The sequence below is a fragment of the Gymnoscopelus braueri genome, assembly GCF_963280865.1.
Source record: "Gymnoscopelus braueri genome assembly, chromosome: 24".
Classification (NCBI taxonomy): Eukaryota; Metazoa; Chordata; class Actinopteri; order Myctophiformes; family Myctophidae; genus Gymnoscopelus; species Gymnoscopelus braueri.
This window is the reverse complement of record NC_137626.1, coordinates 30,259,408-30,278,464: the sequence shown is the minus strand read 5'-3', so window position 1 is coordinate 30,278,464 and position 19,057 is coordinate 30,259,408. Positions and strand designations below refer to the sequence as shown.

Here is a 19,057-nt window from a genome sequence, read left to right as displayed (position 1 = left end):
ATTCTATTCCAGTGGTTCTCAAAGTGGGGGTCCAGGGACCCTCAGCTTTCCTTGAGGGGGTTCCAAATGGACCCGTACAGGTCTGTAACTCTGAGAGTTACTGTATGGGGGTCCTTGAAATCGAAAGGTTTGAGAACCACCGTCCTATTCTAACAGAATAAACACAACTCCACAACCACCTCCCCTGTCAGTCCATGCACGCACGCACACGCACGCACGCACACACACGCTCACGCACGCACGCAGACACTCGCACGCACGCACACACACACACACAGGCATGAAAATACACACACACACACACACACACACACACACACACACACACACAAACACACAAACACACACACATATGTTTGTATTACTATACTTTACTACTTTTTACCTGTCTGCCGCCAGTCAGTGATGCCTTGAGAGCTTGTAGTTCAGCTATTCTTGGTGCGCGAGCCTGCACGCAACCAAGTATAAATCAGGCATAACTATACAACCTGAATGCTTTCCTAAAGTAATTGTAAGCCAAAACATATTTTTTTTGCTGCCATAAAACAACCATTTCTCTCGTTGTTTTCTTTCTGCTGTCTTATTTCAAAGATTCTACTCTACTTGTGGGGACATTTGGCCCTCACAAGTATAGTAATACAAGCACACACACATACAGACATTCACATGCACATACGCAGGCATGCACTCAACAAATGTGCATTCAATGCAAAGGAGAATCCTGTGCTAAAATGTCAGTATGACTAGTGGCATGCTCTTGATAGCACAGACCTAAAAGAATGCTGTCATAGGATTCGACCAATGAGCATCCATCCGTTTCTTTGAAACAGGAAACAGAGGGAACGGGGATTTGATGCAGTAACAAGTAGGTGAGGAAATTGAAATGGTTTACATCTCCAAACTTGGCCCGTTACTTGAACCCATGGGTCATGGGTTCAAGCTCAGGTACTCATCCTAAAACTCTTCCGAACTCTATCCTAGCTACAGCCTTTTGCAATTGTTCTATACACAGTACATGATGAGTTATTTCATTTGCACAGACAGTCAACGGGAATCAAAGGTCACGCACATCCACACACCCTTTAAAAAGGCATGTGCTGAACTCAAAAGAAACAAAAGCATAGGCGCACACTGCAGCTCCCTTCAACGACTTTTATTGTGGCATCCACCTACAAGCACACTGCTCTTCTTCAGACCGATTGGCATAACAGAGACGCCATCTTAAATATCGGTAAGGTGGCATCTCTGTTATGCCAATCAGTCTGAGGAAGAGCACTGTGCTCGAAACATCACTTTTACGTGGATGCTACAATAAAGGCATTGAAGGGAGCTACAGTGTGCAAACTCATTTATGCCTTTGATTTGCACAGACAGTCAAACATCTTTTTAAAGATAACTGTTTACGGCGCGACTCTGCAAGAGGCTAGCCGTCTATGAAAGGGTAAGTGTGTCTGTGTGTGTCTGACCGGAACTCATCTTGCAATCTGTTGGACCGAACAGCGCCAAATTTCTAGACCACAGAATAGCTCTGGTCCACAGCGTTAGGAGTTCTCCTTAACTCTATGTGACTCTTCGGGCATTTGTTTCATATCGCCGGTAGCGCAGTCTCTTGACTTTAGTCAAAATAAAAAATACACTTTTGCTACTCACCAAAACATAGACGGTTTAAATGTGTTGAAAGCTCCTTGGTGGAAAGACTGTCAGTCCCCCATCTTCCGTGTAAAAAACTTTTTGGCCAGAGAAGAAAATATTCCACCGGCCAGATTTTTTTGTAGTCACTACTGTGCGCCACCTATAGATCTGGTCAATGGAAAAATTCCAACACAACACACCATTATTTTTTACTTAAGTCAAGAGACTGCGCTACCGGGCCGGAGAAGAGTCAAATAGTGTTAAGGAGAACTCCTAACTCATATGGACCAGAGCTAACCACAGAAACACATCTGCTAGTTTTGTTAGTATTGTATGTATTATACCTTTTGAAATATTTTTACTTAACTATTACATTTTATAATGGAAGTCAATAGGGCTCTGATGGTGCTGAAAGCTTGCCCAAATTAATCATGAATCCAAATTTGTATGACTTCAAATTTGGGCAAGCTTTCAGCACGACCTATGTCTATGACATAGACGACTGACATCACAGACTGGTCACACGGAGTCTGAGATCCATATTGGAGCCAAGTCCGAGATCGTCGTCGACTCGGAGCCACGCCATTTCTATGCGGATCCCGAGATCCACAAAATTTCCTAGTTTTGACAGTGACGGACAGGAAAGGCAGGGGGGAGAGAGGGTTGATGACATGCAGTCATGGGCCTGAGGTCAGATTGTAACCTTGGCCAGCTGCTGGAAGGGTTTAAGCTTGATAATGATATGGTACAGTACGCGCTCTACCACGTGCCACACCATTTGTATATATTGCCAGTCATATCTGCTGTGTTAACGTATACCCATGTCTCAACCCTATACTGCAATATTCTAAGTGTCAATTTAGCTCTGAGAGTGCAAAAATGGACCCAACTTTGAATATATATCCTTGGCTTTTTACCCGACAGAGACAATATCATACATAGTTTCGTAGACCATCTCCATCTCTCTTCTTGCAGTAAGCAACGTAACCTGTCCCCTCCATGCCCCCTTGTGTGCATTTGTCCCGTCAACCACCCAGTTCTCTCTCTCTCTCTCTCTCTCTCTCTCTCTCTCTCCGTCTGAGTGCATATAAGGTGAGTTATGTGTGAATAAGTGAGAGCAGATTGAGTCATCGCTCAGTGTTTAGGACCTGGCCCTGAGTCACCGGCAGAAACTCTCCCGATGAGCCAAGCGTCTGGGCTGATGTTTGTTGGATGCCTTCGCTCAGTCATTACTATGACGCATGAGTGGGTGAATGTGCGTGTGCGTGCGTGTGTGTGCGTGTGCGTGTGTGTGTGTTTGTGTCTGTGGTTGAGACTGTTGACCAGCAAAACCCACTGGTGTGGGAGGTGTGTATAAAAATGTGTGTGTGCGTGCAAGTGCGCGTGCGTGCACATTTGGGTCCATTGTGACACTCTCAGAGTTAACTTCTTCTTGGAAGGCACCTGGGATTTATAGATGTATTAAGGTCCATTCTATTACAAGTAATATTACTCCAGAACCTTGAATTTGTAAGGCATGACTATTGACGTCTAGAATAACAACTGAACCCATGTGGCAGGTGTGCAGATATATGCCAATATATGGATATGCCCGACGGCAGCGCTAATCCGCAAATACGCCCATATATGGAGTGGACATGCCCTGACATCGGCACAAATCGGCGTAGTTAGGCAACGGGTTATTCCCATATATGGATGTGATTGACGTCACAGTTCACAAGTAAGCATTGTTAGGCACCGGTTTCTGTTGTGTGAGACGTCAGACCAGAGCTCGATCAGTAAGAGGGAGAGAGAGTAAGAGACAGACAGAGGTTGAGAGGGAGAAAGGGAGGAAAAGAGGGTGAGAGGGACGGAGGTTGTATGTGACGTCAGACCAGAGCTCGATCGGTGAGAGGGAGAGAGAGACAGACAGAGGTTGAGAGCAGTGTTGATTTTAGCCTACTAAAACTATGACAAAAAAAAATTTGTCGACTACCATTTTTCACTGACAAAAACTAAATAAAAACTAAATAAAAACTAAGCTACGATGACTAAATATATTGACAATTTCGTCAACAAATAAAAACTAGACCAAAATGTCAGGGAGGGACTATAGTGGAGAAGAGATCCACTAGAACTAAGACAAGTCATTTTATGTTTGGCTGCACTCAGGTGTTGCGCTCTGAAAATAGCAGATCTACAAGCTGTGTGAGCTTGTAGATCGGCTATTTTCAGCATGCAACCAAGTGTAAAATCAGCCATTACGACACCATCAAGGCCCGCCAAAATACATTTTAGACTATAATCTTATGATATTTAGTTGAACTAGACAAAAAAACTAGACAAAAACTAAAGGGAATTTGTATTCAAAAGACTATGACTAAATCAAAATTTGGTGTCAAAATCAACACTGGTTGAGAGGGAGAAAGGGGGGGAAAGAGGGTGGGAGGGACGGAAGTTGTATGTGACGTCAGACCAGAGCTCGCTCACCCACAAGAGAGAGAGGGAGAGAGGGAGAGAGATATAGGGAGAGAGGGAGTGAGAGTAAAAGAGGGAGGAGCCAGAGGGGAGGGGAGCCAGAGGGGAAGGGAGAGAGAGCCTATTTCACCCACGCAATAACCCGGCCAATGCCGGCTACCAGAACCTGAACACGCTGATCAACGTGTCATGAAACGACGCGTTGTCAACGCAATGACCAGCGCAACGCCGGGCAAGTATCGATCGATTCGATACTGATACCGATGTGCAATACAAGTTTCCAGTAGGGTTTACCTTAACATCTGTTATTATACAGTAACTGTGATTCTGGATGTAAGATGCAGACTAAAATACTGTGCATTCTAATAGAGCAGCGAAGTCCTGACGTCGCTCCCAGTACCCCAGGGGTCACGGTGTTATTTTTGGTATTGGATTTCCCACTTGGGAATCTTAGATCGCGGTCATATAAGAAGTGTTCCAAAAATAATCATATGACTCTGTGTCATTTTTTTGACATCGAGTTACATTTGATTGGAGAGAAAAAAAATTATTGGATAAATTAGTACTTTTTCACCATCAGTTGATGCTTAAAAGCGGCCGGTGTTTTTTTTTATTTTAATTTTTTTTGGAACACAGTTCTTATCTGACATGATCTATGATTCCCTATGTGGGAAATCAAATACAAAAAATAACGCTGTGACCGAGGGGGATAGCGCCCTCTAGCGGCAGTGATGTCAGACTTCGGCACTCCATTACCTGATGTATTAGGCCCACTGATGCACATATTAGTTCAAACAACTTAAATGTAGAAAAGAAGTAACATGTATTTCTACGTAACATTTCGCCAACTTGTTTTGCTTTTTACTTGTTCTACAGGTAGACCCTTTTGAAAGCTTCCCCAGACAACCCTGATTGAATCTGCAGCCTTCATTCATCGCATAAGGCTTTTTCGGGTTCACATTCAATCTTAAAATATCGGCAAAAAATATCAGGATTATCTTTCCCGATATCGCATATTTTAACAATATCACATTTTTAAGTAAGTATCCGCCAATGCTGATATGATGAACAATTCATCGTGCATCCCTAAGAAAATCTGATGTGTTACTTACCGGGGTGTCTACATGCTTTAGCGGGAGCTTCGGAGTTGTTTGAGGCTGAGGCTGAGGAGAGAGAGAATGAGAGAGAGAGAGAGAGAGAGAGAGAGAGAGAGAGAGAGAATCATGAATTCAGCTCACACATGCAGAAAGACACACGCACACGCACACACACACACACACACACACACACACACACACACACACACACACACACACACACACACACACACACACACATGCACACGGACACACACACGTTCCAGTGTTAACACATGTGTAACAAGCTGAATCAAACATCTGATGTGAGACTTGTAAATCCACTGATCCATTGTCTCTCTGATACTCATCATTTTGCTGAAATATACGGTAATTCCCACGGCGTTAGTATACTGTGTGTATTTTCTAAATGGTGGATACAGTAGTTCATGTCAAAAGAAACAAGCTCTTCATTTTGTCTTCTCATGAAGGCTGCACTAAGACGTCCACCAGAGGTCAGTAGAATCATCACATCTTGACTGCAGTGCAACCCTCAAATGAAACTCACCAGGGAAAAACCAGACAGCCCTAAAAGTTAGGGAAAACCCCCAAAATGATATATATTTGGCCGCGGACCCCCACCTGAAAATATTTTCAGAAAAGGGTCGATGGCCAAATGCATACTAATTTGGGGGTCCTTTAAACGAAAAGGTTTGAGAACCACTGAAGCACAGCATTACACAGTAGTCGTTATGAATCATATACTACTACTGTGCTGCTACTGCCGTACATCATAACTTATGATACATGAATGAAATGCGATTGAATGCTGAGGGCATACAAGAGATGAGACACACAATCAAAAGCACTGCAAAGAAGCAGCAGCGTGGTGACTGCAGTGAAACCCTCAAATCAAACTCACCAGGGAAAAAACAGACAGCTCTAAAAGTGAGGGGAAAACCCCCAAATGATATATATTTGGCCACGGACCCCCATCTGAAAATGTTTTGTGCCAGGCAGTGTTGATTTCGTCGACTAAAACTATGACGAAAAATTCTCGTCGACTACCTTTTTTCACTGACAAAAACGAAATAAAAACGAAATAAAAACTAAGCTATGATGCCTAAAACTAGACTAAATATATTGACAATTTCATCAATAAATAGAAACTAGACTAAAATGTTAGGGATGGACTAGTGGAGAAGAGATCCAGTAGAACTAAAAGACAAGTCATTTTATGTTTGGTTGTGCTCGTGTGTTGCACTCTGAAAATAGCAGATCTACAAGCTCACAACGCGTCGCGCTGCGACGCGTTGTGAGCTTGTAGATCGGCTATTTTCAGCATAAAACCAAGTGTAAAATCAGCCATTACGACGCCATCAAGGCACCGCCAAAATACATTTTAGTCAACTAAATCAACTGTAGATTCAGTCGATTAAATCTTATGAAATTTAGTCGACTAAAACTAGACAAAAATTTAAAAAAATTCAGGTGACTAAAATATGACAAAAACTAAATGGAATTGTATTCAGAAAACTAAATCAAAATTTGCTGTCAAAATCAACACTGGTGCCAGGGACGCCCAGAAGAGAAGATTTGTGTCGAAAAATATTTCGAACACTGTCAAGATATTTTTTTCAAATGCTCTAAAATAGCAGATGTACAAGCGTGCAGCTTGTAGATTGTACTGTAGATCTGTTATTTTTTGAATAGCCAACGCTAAAATCTAAAATGACACAGATGCTTTCCCGGTTTTAATGGGTTAAAAGCAGCGCTCCCGCTCAGTTATCAAGCCGAGGCCATTTGAAGAGTCTGCTGTTCCTCTTCCAGAACCACAGTGCAGCACTGGCCACTGACGCAACCAGAGGTTCTCAAAGTGGGGTCCAGGGACCCCCAGGGGTTCCTGAGGGGCTTCTTAGGGGTCCCAGCAATATTATTTAATATAGCATCTAAATCAGTACATTGGTAATTTGAAAATAGCCGATCTAGAAGCTTAACATGCTGAATTGTAAATATGCATTTTTTTTCAAAATAATCTATGGAATATTTTTGAAACATTTTAACAATATAAATCTTGTATGGGGGTCCCACTCCCTGGCACTAAATATTTTCAGATGGGGGTCCACGGCCAAATGCATACTAATTTGGGGGTCCGTGACACGAAAAGGTTTGAGAACCACTGAAGCACAGTATTACACAGTAGTCGTTATGAATCATAACTACTGCTGTACTACTACTGCCGTACATCATAACTTGTCATGTATCATTCATGATACATGAATGAAATGTGATTGAATGCTGAGGGCATACAGGAGATGAGACACACAATCAAAAGCACTGCAAAGAAGCAGCAGCGTGGTACGCCGCTCAGAGCTCACAATTCACTTTGCTCAAAGGCACATCGGCAGAATTTAAGCCTGCAGTGTTGCCATGTCTGCTTATTATAAGCGACTTTGGGCTTGTTTTTTGCAAAGTTGCTTGTAAATAATGGTGGTTGCAGTTTTTTGGACTTGTTTTCTAAAGTGCAGCTCTGCTTATTTGGGCTCGCTTCCATATGTTTTAATTACTATTTAAACCAGAGGTTCTCAAATATGCTCATGTCATGGACCCCCAAATTAACATGTAATTGTCCCTAACCCCCATCTGAAAATGTTTTGTGCCAGGGAGCCCCGTACCAGATTTGTATTGTTAGAATGTTAATGTTAATTAAAATATTCCAAATATTCCACACTTTATTTCAAGTTTTTTTTTGAAAATAGCAGATCTACAAGCTCACAACGCGTCGCATCGCGGCGCATTGTGAGCTTGTAGATCGGCTATTTTCAAATAGCCGATGTATACAGTGCATAGGTTTAAAGCACTCATGTGGCCTTGAGTAGTCGCTTCTTTTGGGCTTGTTTTCATAAACCTGGTTGCTTATTTCTCTCGCAAAATCTGGCAACGCTGTCCGTCAGTCGGAAGGCAGTTCCATCTCTCAGTGCAGCGACCTGCTGCGCTCTCTGCCAGTGCCTTTGTTCTGGTCTCATTTTCTCACCCTCTGTGTCTCTGGTTATCTCTAAAGCTCTAAAGCTGTCTACGAACGGACATAAGGAAGCAAGTCGTCAACAAGGGCTCTAAAGGAAGTTGTTGAGCACGGGAAGGAAATTCTTCTGGATATGGAAACTGACCCCTGACCACCAGGGGTGGAAAAATTACTCAGATTTTGTTAATTAAAGTAAAAGTAGCAATACAGTACCACAATGCAGAAATGTTACAAGCAAAAGTCATGTATTCTTATTTTACTTGAGTAAAAGTAGGCTACAAAGGTATTGGCATCAAAATAGGCTTAAAGTAACAAAGTGAAAGTGCTAAACGTTTTCCAATATACCAGATCTACATTCTCAGTTTGCAGATCGTCTATTTCTGAATAGCCGAAGTATAAAATAGGGCTTACGTAGTTAATGCATATTTTGTATTCATTATATGAATCTGCAAAGCAACTACTAATAACTAAAGCTGTCAAATAATGAGACAGCCTCTGCCTCTGAGATGCAGTATTAATTTAGTTTTTCACTGTCCACTGTGCAAGATGGAAAAAATCCAGGAAAAAAAATCGGGATTTGTTTTGGATGTCTGAATGTTGTTAAGTTGGCTGTTCACTAAGCAAGTTTTTGTATTAGGAAAATTCCTAGAGAAGGCATGGCAGTTGTGCTGGAGAACAATGTATCTATAACTCACAGCCTGAACAATCAATATATTTATGTATTGCATTTGTGGACATCTTGGTATATGTTTATTTTGTGTGTGTCTTGTAAGCCCATGCGGGCCGGGCATCTTGTGGTGCAGGAGACTATAATAAAAATGTCAATCAATCAATCAAAAGTATAAAGTATCAAGAAATGTAAATACTCAAGTAAAATGAAAGTACCTCAAAATTGTACATAAATACAGTATTTTAGTGAATATACTTAGTTACCACTGCTGACCGCCACCCAGTAACACTGTGACGATCCTTGTGTGTCACTTCTGGTACAATTCCAGGAAGTGCCACTGCATCTCAGAGGTCAAAGGTTATTTGATCGGTCAATATTTCGGGAGTCGCTATGCGCACGCATAAAGGCCACACATGCACATGCACGGAAGTATTAGTATACGCACCCATACTGTGCATGAATACACACAGCTGATCAAACACACACCTACACGTTAGACTTGGACAAACACTCACCAGTTGGGCGGTTGGTTGGTTAGGCGGTACAGGCGGTATACATGCTGTGGTGACCTGTAAATGGAACCACAGAGAGAGAGAGAGACACACAGACAGACAGACAGACAGACAGAGAGAGAGAGAGAGAGAGAGAGAGAGAGAGAGAGAGAGAGAGAGAGAGAGAGAGAGAGAGAGAGAGAATCAGGACAAATACACAAAACTTCAACTTTGCAGAAGACTGTGAAAGAAGAGAGAGTGTGAAATGCTTGATCCACAATGTTGTATCCCTTCTTGTATCCCTTCTCGCAGCATGAGAGCAGTGGCTGGCACTACTGTAATTCAATATACTCTATGAATTACCCACACAACACACATGTCCCTCACCATCAGATCTACCCAGTCCATCAAGGTTTTTAAATCTTTACCCAAGACTCACTCCTTTTCCCTGGTTTTTAATCTCATTTGAGCTTATCTTACTGTATTTATTTCATTTTATATAATGCATGTTATGTGCTCATGTGGACACATGTGTATACTGTATGTATTATGTTGATGCTTTGTTTTTTTATCTTGTACAGCACTTTGGTCAACCATGGTTGTTTTAAATGTGCGCTATAAATAAAGTTTGATTTGATTTGATGAACAAACACATGTGCGCGAGTGCACGCAAACACAAAAAAGCCTGCTAATATGTCCGTTATTGGATCCCACATCACAAATCACTGATCTTATTTACCCTTATACACAGGATGTTTTCAAGCCTTTTTGACAAGCTGAGTGATGGTGCTCATTTGAGCATGAACTGTGTGTGTGTGTGTGTGTGTGTGTGTGTGTGTGTGTGTGTGTGTGTGTGTGTGTGTGTGTGTGTGTGTGTGTGTGTGTGTGTGTGTGTGTGTGTGTGTGTGTGTGTGTGTATGTGTACACACATGCACATCATTGTAAATAACATGTGCCTGGACACTAAAGTGGGTGTGTGTGTTGCGTCGCGTCCACGGATGTTTACCGAGTGGCTGAGATGACAGAGCACACTATCAGTGGACGGCAGATCGACGGAGGAAGGAAGGAAGCTTTGTGGTTAATTAGGGAAAACAAAAGCCTCGTTGACTTGGAGATGCTATCATCACACTGATCAGAGCGAGTTTGCGTGGATAGCATCTGATTCCAGTTCGCTCCGATACGCACGGCGACGGCTGCAGCGACACACACCATTAGCGACGATGCTGTTGCAAGCTCCACGTTTAGCACAAACCATGAGACCCATCAATACATAGAATCAAATGATGGTACAAAGTGATTCAAATGATGAGGTTGGTTGTATTGAGTAGTCATAGAACAGTGGTCTAGAGAGAGAGTGAGTGAGTGAGTGAGTGAGTGAGTGAGTGAGTGAGTGAGTGAGTGAGAGAGTGAGAGAGAGAGAGAGAGACAGCTCGTTCTGGAGTTAATTGCGCGTATGTATGTACAATTCTGCATGTGCACATTTGGGTCGGTATCATCTGAAAACTAAACCGCAACATCATCACATACAAATGCAGAAACTCTAATATCTGCTCTACACGTACAGTGCACCACAGCCAGTTTCTCCTGCAACACCGGAGGCTGTACCGCACGAGTTGTAAACACGCTCTCATGCGTGCTGTTTACAACTCGCGCAGTTCCCCGGGCTGTGACTGACACACACATATCAGTGGTAGAACACCCCGTCCCCCCCCTCCCTCAAAGCAGGTCCACCTGCACAAGATCTCACGTTTATTCACGGCTGACGGGAAGCCGTGTGTGTTGTAGCGTACTGTGTAGTATTGTGACTTTACTGCTGACGACAACGCACAACTCTTTTGAGTTTCCGGAGAGAGAAAACGCAGGGGAGGTGCGTGTCCACCATTCAATACGAGGCGACACATGCGATAAGGGTCATATTCTGGTTTTAACCCATTCAGACCGGGAACGCATCTGTGTCATTTTTAGATTTCTTTGGTTATTCAAAAATAGCAGATCTACAAGCTCAGAGCTTGTGGATCTGCTATTTTGTTTTTAAACATGGAAAATTTGGGCAAATCTTTGAATATATATTTTTTAAAGTGAACATTTGTAACTCAAATCTTTGCTTCTGGGAGTCCAAACAAAATATTTTGAGATGGGGGTCCGTGGCCAAATACATATAATTTTAGGAGGTCCTTGACATGAAAAAAGTTTTAAGCACCACTGATATTATAGCAACGTATACGTTTTTTTTCAGAAAACTGTTTTTGATTGAAAAGACATTTGTAGAATCCCCAGAAGCAAAGATTTGAGTTAAAAACACATTTTCAAACTGCGAGCTTGTAGATCTGCTATTTTTGAATAGCCAAAGAAATCGAAAAATGACACCGATGCGTTCCCGGTCTTAATGGGTTAAAAGTGATTCATAAAGACCGACACCACAGACAGACATTACCGTATAAGCAGCCAAAGATATCAAGACAGGGGGCCATGGGGGAGCAGACAACAGACAGACGGCCAAAAAACAGCCTCAGCGGGCCGAGAGGAAACACAACCGCCGACGTCGGGAATCACACGGCCCGGCGTTCCCTCACGCTCCGCGTCTCGGCCGCACGAGCTCGAACGCGCCGACCACAGCATGGTCTATCAGAGTGATGGGGTTTTGTCCATATATGGCAGCCGCGGCGCGAACTAATGCGTGGCGCTTTGCGCTTCTGAAGACCAGAACAAAAAAAAACAGCTCGAATGGAAGATCTGTGAGAGGCTCAGGCGCACGCGCCGGCACCAATAAACCAGACTCAACACTTATATATATATATATATATATATACCCTACCCTCCTTAAGCCGAAGCCTGTAAAATGATACAGTTCAGCTCATTTCTGGGCTGACTGTACTGGAGAGAGTGAAGGGGCTGGGGGGGCTAAATAGCTATTGATGAAACCAGTTACAGCAGTGGCTCTCAAACTTTCAAGGACCCCCAAATGAAGCGTATTATGTATTTTGTATTATTGCCAGGGACTCCATACAACATTTGTGTTAAAAAATATTCCAAATGTTTCACATTTTGTCAAGATTTTTGGAAAAGAGCAGATCCAAATAGCCTTTACTGTGTATATATAAGGTTAAGGTAGCTAAACTGATTTTGATGCCATATTAGCTCAATTAGCTGGGGACCCGCTGGAACCCCCTCAAGGACGTACAGGGGTCCCCGGACCCCACTTCGAGAACCAGTAAAGAGGTCTGTATCTGTGCATGGCATCTATTCCTCAGCCTGTCTGGTCTCCATCTCAAGCCATTAAGATATGCACTGTGTAAACCCGCCTAACAAGTGTGGCGTCATTTGTGTACCCGAGAAATTATTTTGAGTGTTAATGTTTCACGTCACCTTCAACGTGCCAAATCTCTATTATCTTTATCTGTATACACAACATTTAAACATATGTCATTCAGAGAACAGGACAGCAGAACGTTAACCTTCACCTGGAGGATTCAGTAATGAATGTCCAGAGTTTTACTAGTTTTCAACAACACTTGTTTGGCATTTTATGCCCCCGTTTCCCAAGTTATCCCATAGTTTCTGCCACTGTACAATAAGGTATCCCTATGTTGATCGTTGTGTATAACCTCGCTCTACAGGAAATTCTGTATGAGAGACTTAGGGTTAAAGAATGAGAGTCCTAGTTTGCATGAACCAAACAGGGCCTTTTAATCTCATCCAGTCACGAGGGGGGTCTGTGAAGCCGCAACGACCGGTCAAAGAATTTAAAGAGCTACACAGAGGGGGCCACCCTCCTCTCACAGTCAGGATTTTTGAACCTGACCCATATTCCTACAGCAAAGGTCACATATCTCAAGTGAGTAAATTGGTTGACAAAGAAATCAACTCAAATCATACTTAACCCCTTAAACCCCCATATACGTACTTAGTTGACCCGGGTACCCCAGGACTTTGGTCCGCTCCTTTTTTCCCTCAACAAATCTCTTAAAATAACAGATCAATCTACAATTTCTGCTGAATGTTCGCCCCCAGAATAAGGCCGCTATAGGGTTTGTGTGGTTCAGCAAGGTGTGAATTATTTTGACGACGTGTCAATCCTATAAAGTGGATGAAAATCTAATCTGACTACAGTTCACCTGTCTTGCCCGTGAAAGAGAGAAAGTGTGGCTGGTCTTGTACATCATTCATGCGCTGGATTTCAATAAGAATAACAACACAAAGTGCTCCCATTGGATCTACCATGCTCCGAATTCCTCAGACGCTTCTCCAGCGCACATGAGAACCGCTGCAGAGAGCCGATGGCAGTTTGCCCGAGAGAGTATAAATTCTTCGCTTTGAAAAGCTGGGGCCAAATAAGGATCTCTGCCGCTCCGCTCCGACAGCACTTTGGAGAGCTTTCCATGTCAGACAGGGTTTCTGTTTGACTTGGATGGTTAATACATGGTTGGAAGCGTTGTGATGGGTCTGTGTGTGTGCACACATTGGGGGCGGGGGGGACGGGGACGTTGTGTCTTGTTTTGACATTTCAACGCGATGTCGAGCGTGTAATGCTAATCCCACTGTATCTGGCTGGGTGGCAGCGCGGCTGGCGTGGGTGAACGCAGGCAGCGTCCGGTGACGGTGTTGATGACAAAACATTATCAGATGCACAGTATACGTAATGTCGAGCACAGTGTGAGAGCTCCGTCAGTGAAACGTTTTACTCAAACTGAACTCTGCATAAACATTCTCTGTTTAGACAGCTCTCTAAGTGTGTGGACAGTAAAATCCTGAGTGTTCATTTGACTCTGAGAGCGTACAAATAGAACCAAAAGGACCCGAAGGGGTCCATTTGTACACTCTCGGAGTCAAATGGATAAATTACAGTCTCGGAGTTACAAATGGATAAATTAACACATTTGTCACACTGTGTGTGTGTGTGTGTGTGTGTGTGTGTGTGTGTGTGTGTGTGTGTGTGTGTGTGTGTGTGTGTGTGTGTGTGTGTGTGTGTGTGTGTGTGTGTGTGTGTGTGTGTGTGTGTGTGTGAGAGTGAGAGAGTGTCACAGAGAGAGAGAGAGAGAGAGAGAAAGAGAGAGACAGAGAGAGAGAGACAGAGAGAGTCTGTATGGGTGGATGCATGTGTGAATGGATCAGTGCATACAGTAAGTGCATGTGCGCATCAGCATGCATGCTACCGTGCACAGAAACGGCTGTGCACAGGAGAGAGCACGCCCAGTGACCATGTTTGTGCGGTCTGTCTAAATATTAAATGATTGTTTTCACAACGAACAAAGACAAGATCAACCAAACAACCTAAAACTCCATCCAACTGAAGTGATTCCCAGGGAGAGTGTCTTCTATGTCCCCTCAGCACAGTGTTCCCTCAACCCCAACCCTAATCCTAACCCTTACCTTAACACCAACCCAGCCGCCAACAGTGGCTGCAGTGGCTCAGGAGGTAAGAGTGGCCGCTTGGTAAAAGGAAGATTCCGGGTTAGACGGCTCCCCCTGGGTTAGTGTCGAAGTGTCCTTGAGCAACACACTGCTCCCCATGAGCAGTTTGTTGCCTTGCATGGTTTCCTCTGCCATCGATGTGTGAATGGGTAATGGGTAAAAATGGTAAAGCGCTTTGGATAAAGGTGCTGTATACATTTACCATTTACCCAACAACAACCCTTCTTCTTCTTTCGCGTATCATCCTCAAATGTCCAACTTAGTGTCGTGCAGCCACGCCCTTGTCTCTCATCCCACTTGGAAGAGGCCGGAACAACCATAGATATAGAAACCTAGATACCTCATTGGCCTCTGCAGTTTGTTGGAGCGACTGGTATCGCGGTCGCCATTTTAGAGTAGGCAAGCTACCATTCAAAGTGACTACTGGCCAATCACAGCGCGTTGACTACTGGCCAATCACAGCGCGTAGACTCCTGGCCAATCACAGCGCGTAGACTACTGGCCAATCACAACGCGTCTAACTGACTTTTGCTGCACGGCTGCCTCTTACGAAAAGACCCGCTCCCCCCACCTGTCTCTGATTGGCCTACCGAATGCCCCCTTCTGTGACACACGCGGAAGCTTGCCTACTCTAAAATGGCGCCCGAGATACCAATGCCTCAGAGCCGAAGGAGGCGTCTACCTTTATATGTCTATGGGAACAACAACCCCTTACATACTGTACGGCCAACCCTACCTCAACGCTACCCCCTTACCCTAACGCCAAAACTAACCGGGCCCTGGGAACATAGCGCCCTGGGAACGTAGGACCCTGGGAACATAGCGATGACACCTATTTCTGTCAACGCCATCGGAGGCATAACAGACATCTACAAGCTTCTTTCGGGTGCATAACTATCCTGTGATTTCAGACACATGTGACGAGACCACGAAGTGACATAAGCCTATTCCTTTGAAGTTGTTCTTGCCGCTTTGCAATTGCGCTCCGCAAAAAAAGAAATCCCCCTCTCTCAACAAAATGATATTCTACCAAGCAACTAGTGGCCCGAGCCTCTGTTTGATGAGGCCACCGGCTAAATCCAGTGGATTACGCAAAGGGGGGGGCAATTTCGCATGAGAACAAAATCACTACCACATGGGTTTACGCACCATAAATAAGCATAACCTTTTATTTTTCTACCAACATGCACTGGCATTCGGCTCTATGGTTAAATGCAGTGAAGTGAAAGTCATAAGTAACCAAAAATACTAGTATTCAAGTAAAGTAGAAATGCTCAAAAAATGCACTTAAGTGCAGCACTCGAGTAAATGTACTTTGTTACTGTCCACCACTGCATGTTGCCAAAGCAACCTCGAAGCACGAAAGCGTCCGAGGCCACGGACCACGGATCAGTGAGGAAGCAGCTATTTGATCACAGTCTAAACCTCAAGTCAGCGGTGAGGAGGGGGCTACGATGATGCCTTGGCCGGCCCGGGCTCCCTCGTTTCGCTGTGAGCTACACACGAACAAAATACCCCATTAAACAAGGAAGCGATGAATATCAGATGTGCAGTTGTGGCCGACTTTGGACACAGGTTGAAAACCTCCGCTATTCGTCCCAAGTTTTATGTGGGGGGGCCCGGGTACAGGACCGCATTATGTGGTCCACACCAGACCCCAATGGCGTTTTTCAACACTGGGAACTTGGAACTTTTTAGGCAGCGGGCTGACGGGGGGGACGGGGGGGGGGTTATCTGTTTTCGAAAGCCAAAAAAGTCACACAAAGAGCTGGTAAAAATGCGGAATTGGTGAAAACGAATCGTTGACTCTTCCTACCAACATCTTTGTATTACTGCGATACTTCAGACGTCGAGCGTCGGCACATTTTTTTAGACAGGGGCTTTAGCAGTAAAACAAGCATGCTTTTATCATTACTGGCCTGAGTTGAACTTGGACAATGCTAATGGGGCTGTTACAGACCATGTTGAGCTATCATTCAGAGGTCACATTTAACCAGAGCTGCCCACAGGATGTTTTCACTCACTTGACCACTAATAGTAGCACAAGTTACGCAAGAAGAAAGGCAAGCACAGGGCAGGCCAAGCCCAAGGCTATGCATACAACATAGTATGCTACTGTAGGAGTTCTCCCATACCGTATGTGCATGTAGTCCAGGGTTCGATTCAATGCCTCTGCTTTTGATATACCCCCTTGCTAGTCATTCATTGTTATGGCTGGTGGGGATATGTTTTATCCCTGCTGATGTCTGATATGCTTGATATTTGTGTTTGATAATGTCACAATTTAACAATTTTATTACAAATAAATATATGTTAACCACAGTAACACTAGTGTTCATAGCGTATTTTAGCTATTTGTCAAATCAAACCCTGTCTATATTAACACTGCAGGCAGTGCTTACTTGAATACTGAACAGTAGAGTCAATATAATACATTGTAACACAATACTAATGTTAACCAACTGTAAAAACTACAACTACTTAATATATGGACTTTATTAGGACCACAATGGAAATAAGTGCTGGGCTTTATTATTATTTACTGTAGGTATATGTGTTCTATCCTCGAAAAAAAAAAAAAAGTGTACAATGGGGTTTTATGCAAACCATCCAACTAAACTAAACTAACAATAATCAAATTGAAATGTGGCCAAGCCCAATTCAAGTCTACACATACAACATAGAAAGCTATACTGTAGTGTAGAAGGCTTCCTACACTGTAAAAGAGTGTTAATGTGACTCAACTCAAGTGTACAAACTTAACCAAATGGACCCTTACACACACTTTTACTGTGCATGTGTATATATTCTATGTTGACACTGCATGCAGTGCTTTCTTGAATACTAAACAGTAGAGTCAATATATTAAATTGTAAGCCAATACTAATGTCAACCAACTACTTAGAAATAATCCAATCGAAATGTTATTTCCCAAACAGTTCTTTGGATTAGTAATACAATAGCCATAGCAAATTGAATCACCCTGGTGTCAGGTCTAGAAACCAATGGCGCAAACCACGGATGAATGCTCAAATGCTGTGGTGGACAGTGTACTTACATTTACATTTACTTTAGCACTGGTACATTTACTTGAGTAATGGTAGGCCTACTTAAGTAAATCTTTTGAATATCTGTACTTTACTTGAGTATTTGTATTTTTGGATACTCATGACTTTCACTCCAAAACATTTCGAAGACAAACATTGTACTTTTGACTCCACTTACATGACCACTTAAGCCATATTTCAAATATAGCTAAAATAGCAGATTACGATTTACAATTTAGGCATTTAGCACTTATCTAGAGTGACTTACAATAAGCAAGATCTACAAGATACCCACCTAATTCAAGATGCAATAATAACACAAAATGTATAGGCCTGGGCAAAGTATCAATATTATATCGATATTGTGATTATTATTAGTCTCATATATCACCCACAATTTGTGGCATAAGTGTTGTCTTTTCCTTGTTTTAAAGGCTGCATTACAGTAAAGTGATTCAGTCATTCTCTGAACCAAATGTTCTATTATTTGCCACTTACTTATTACATAGGCATTACTAATGATTAGTCGTCAAAGGTGTCATATATCCTACTCAAATATCCTACTATAAATTCACAAAATCTGTATGTGTGTCTGTAGTTTGCGTGTTTCAAGAACCGTTCGACCGACCAACTTCAATCTCGGCGTGCGCGTCATTAACGACCCAAGAGAGTGCCGTGCCCAGTATCGAGTCGGTTGGATAGGCGGTTGTCCAGAACCGCCGATCCGACCGATATGCCCTAGATGGGACCGTCCGACTTCAAAGTCGGAGTGCATATCGGCGAGGACCCACCATGAGCAAGCATAGAATGTAGCCCAGCTAGAACGTAGCCCATTGAGGTGGGCAGAAATGATCTATCTATAACTATTTCTCACGCCATTTGATGGAAATCTGTAAAAACATCTCCTCATTAGCACTTGTTTGGTTCAACTGACCTTGAACTTCACTTGCCGTGACCACTGCCTTGCGTCCAACGCTGTGCCGAGTGAATGCTAAACGTTGTTTTTCCTCGCCTGTCAGTATGGTACAGAAATAAGTTGCCATCTCCCTGTAATTCACACATAGCCGCCCCTCAAATTAAAGTCGTCCTCTTGTGTGGCTGCATGCTGAGTGCTATATCCACCCCGGCTCACTACCATTTTTATGACACTTCCCAACACATACTTTGGGGCCAAATTAGCTGGAGAAGGGAACCGCTCTCTCAGTTCTCGTGTTTTGGCTTAGCAGCGTGTACACTATGTTGATATGCAG

The 19,057-nt window shown here is 43.3% G+C and overlaps 1 protein-coding gene across 1 annotated transcript in view; it reads right to left on the bottom strand.

The window, feature by feature from the left end:
- LOC308080572 (tensin-1-like) overlaps positions 1-19,057 on the bottom strand; it is a 142,953-nt gene that overhangs the window by 76,809 nt on the left and 47,087 nt on the right. The window contains 2 exon segments of the mRNA XM_080422466.1: positions 5,202-5,252; positions 9,373-9,426. Coding sequence (XP_080278592.1) covers positions 5,202-5,252; positions 9,373-9,426 — 105 coding nt within the window.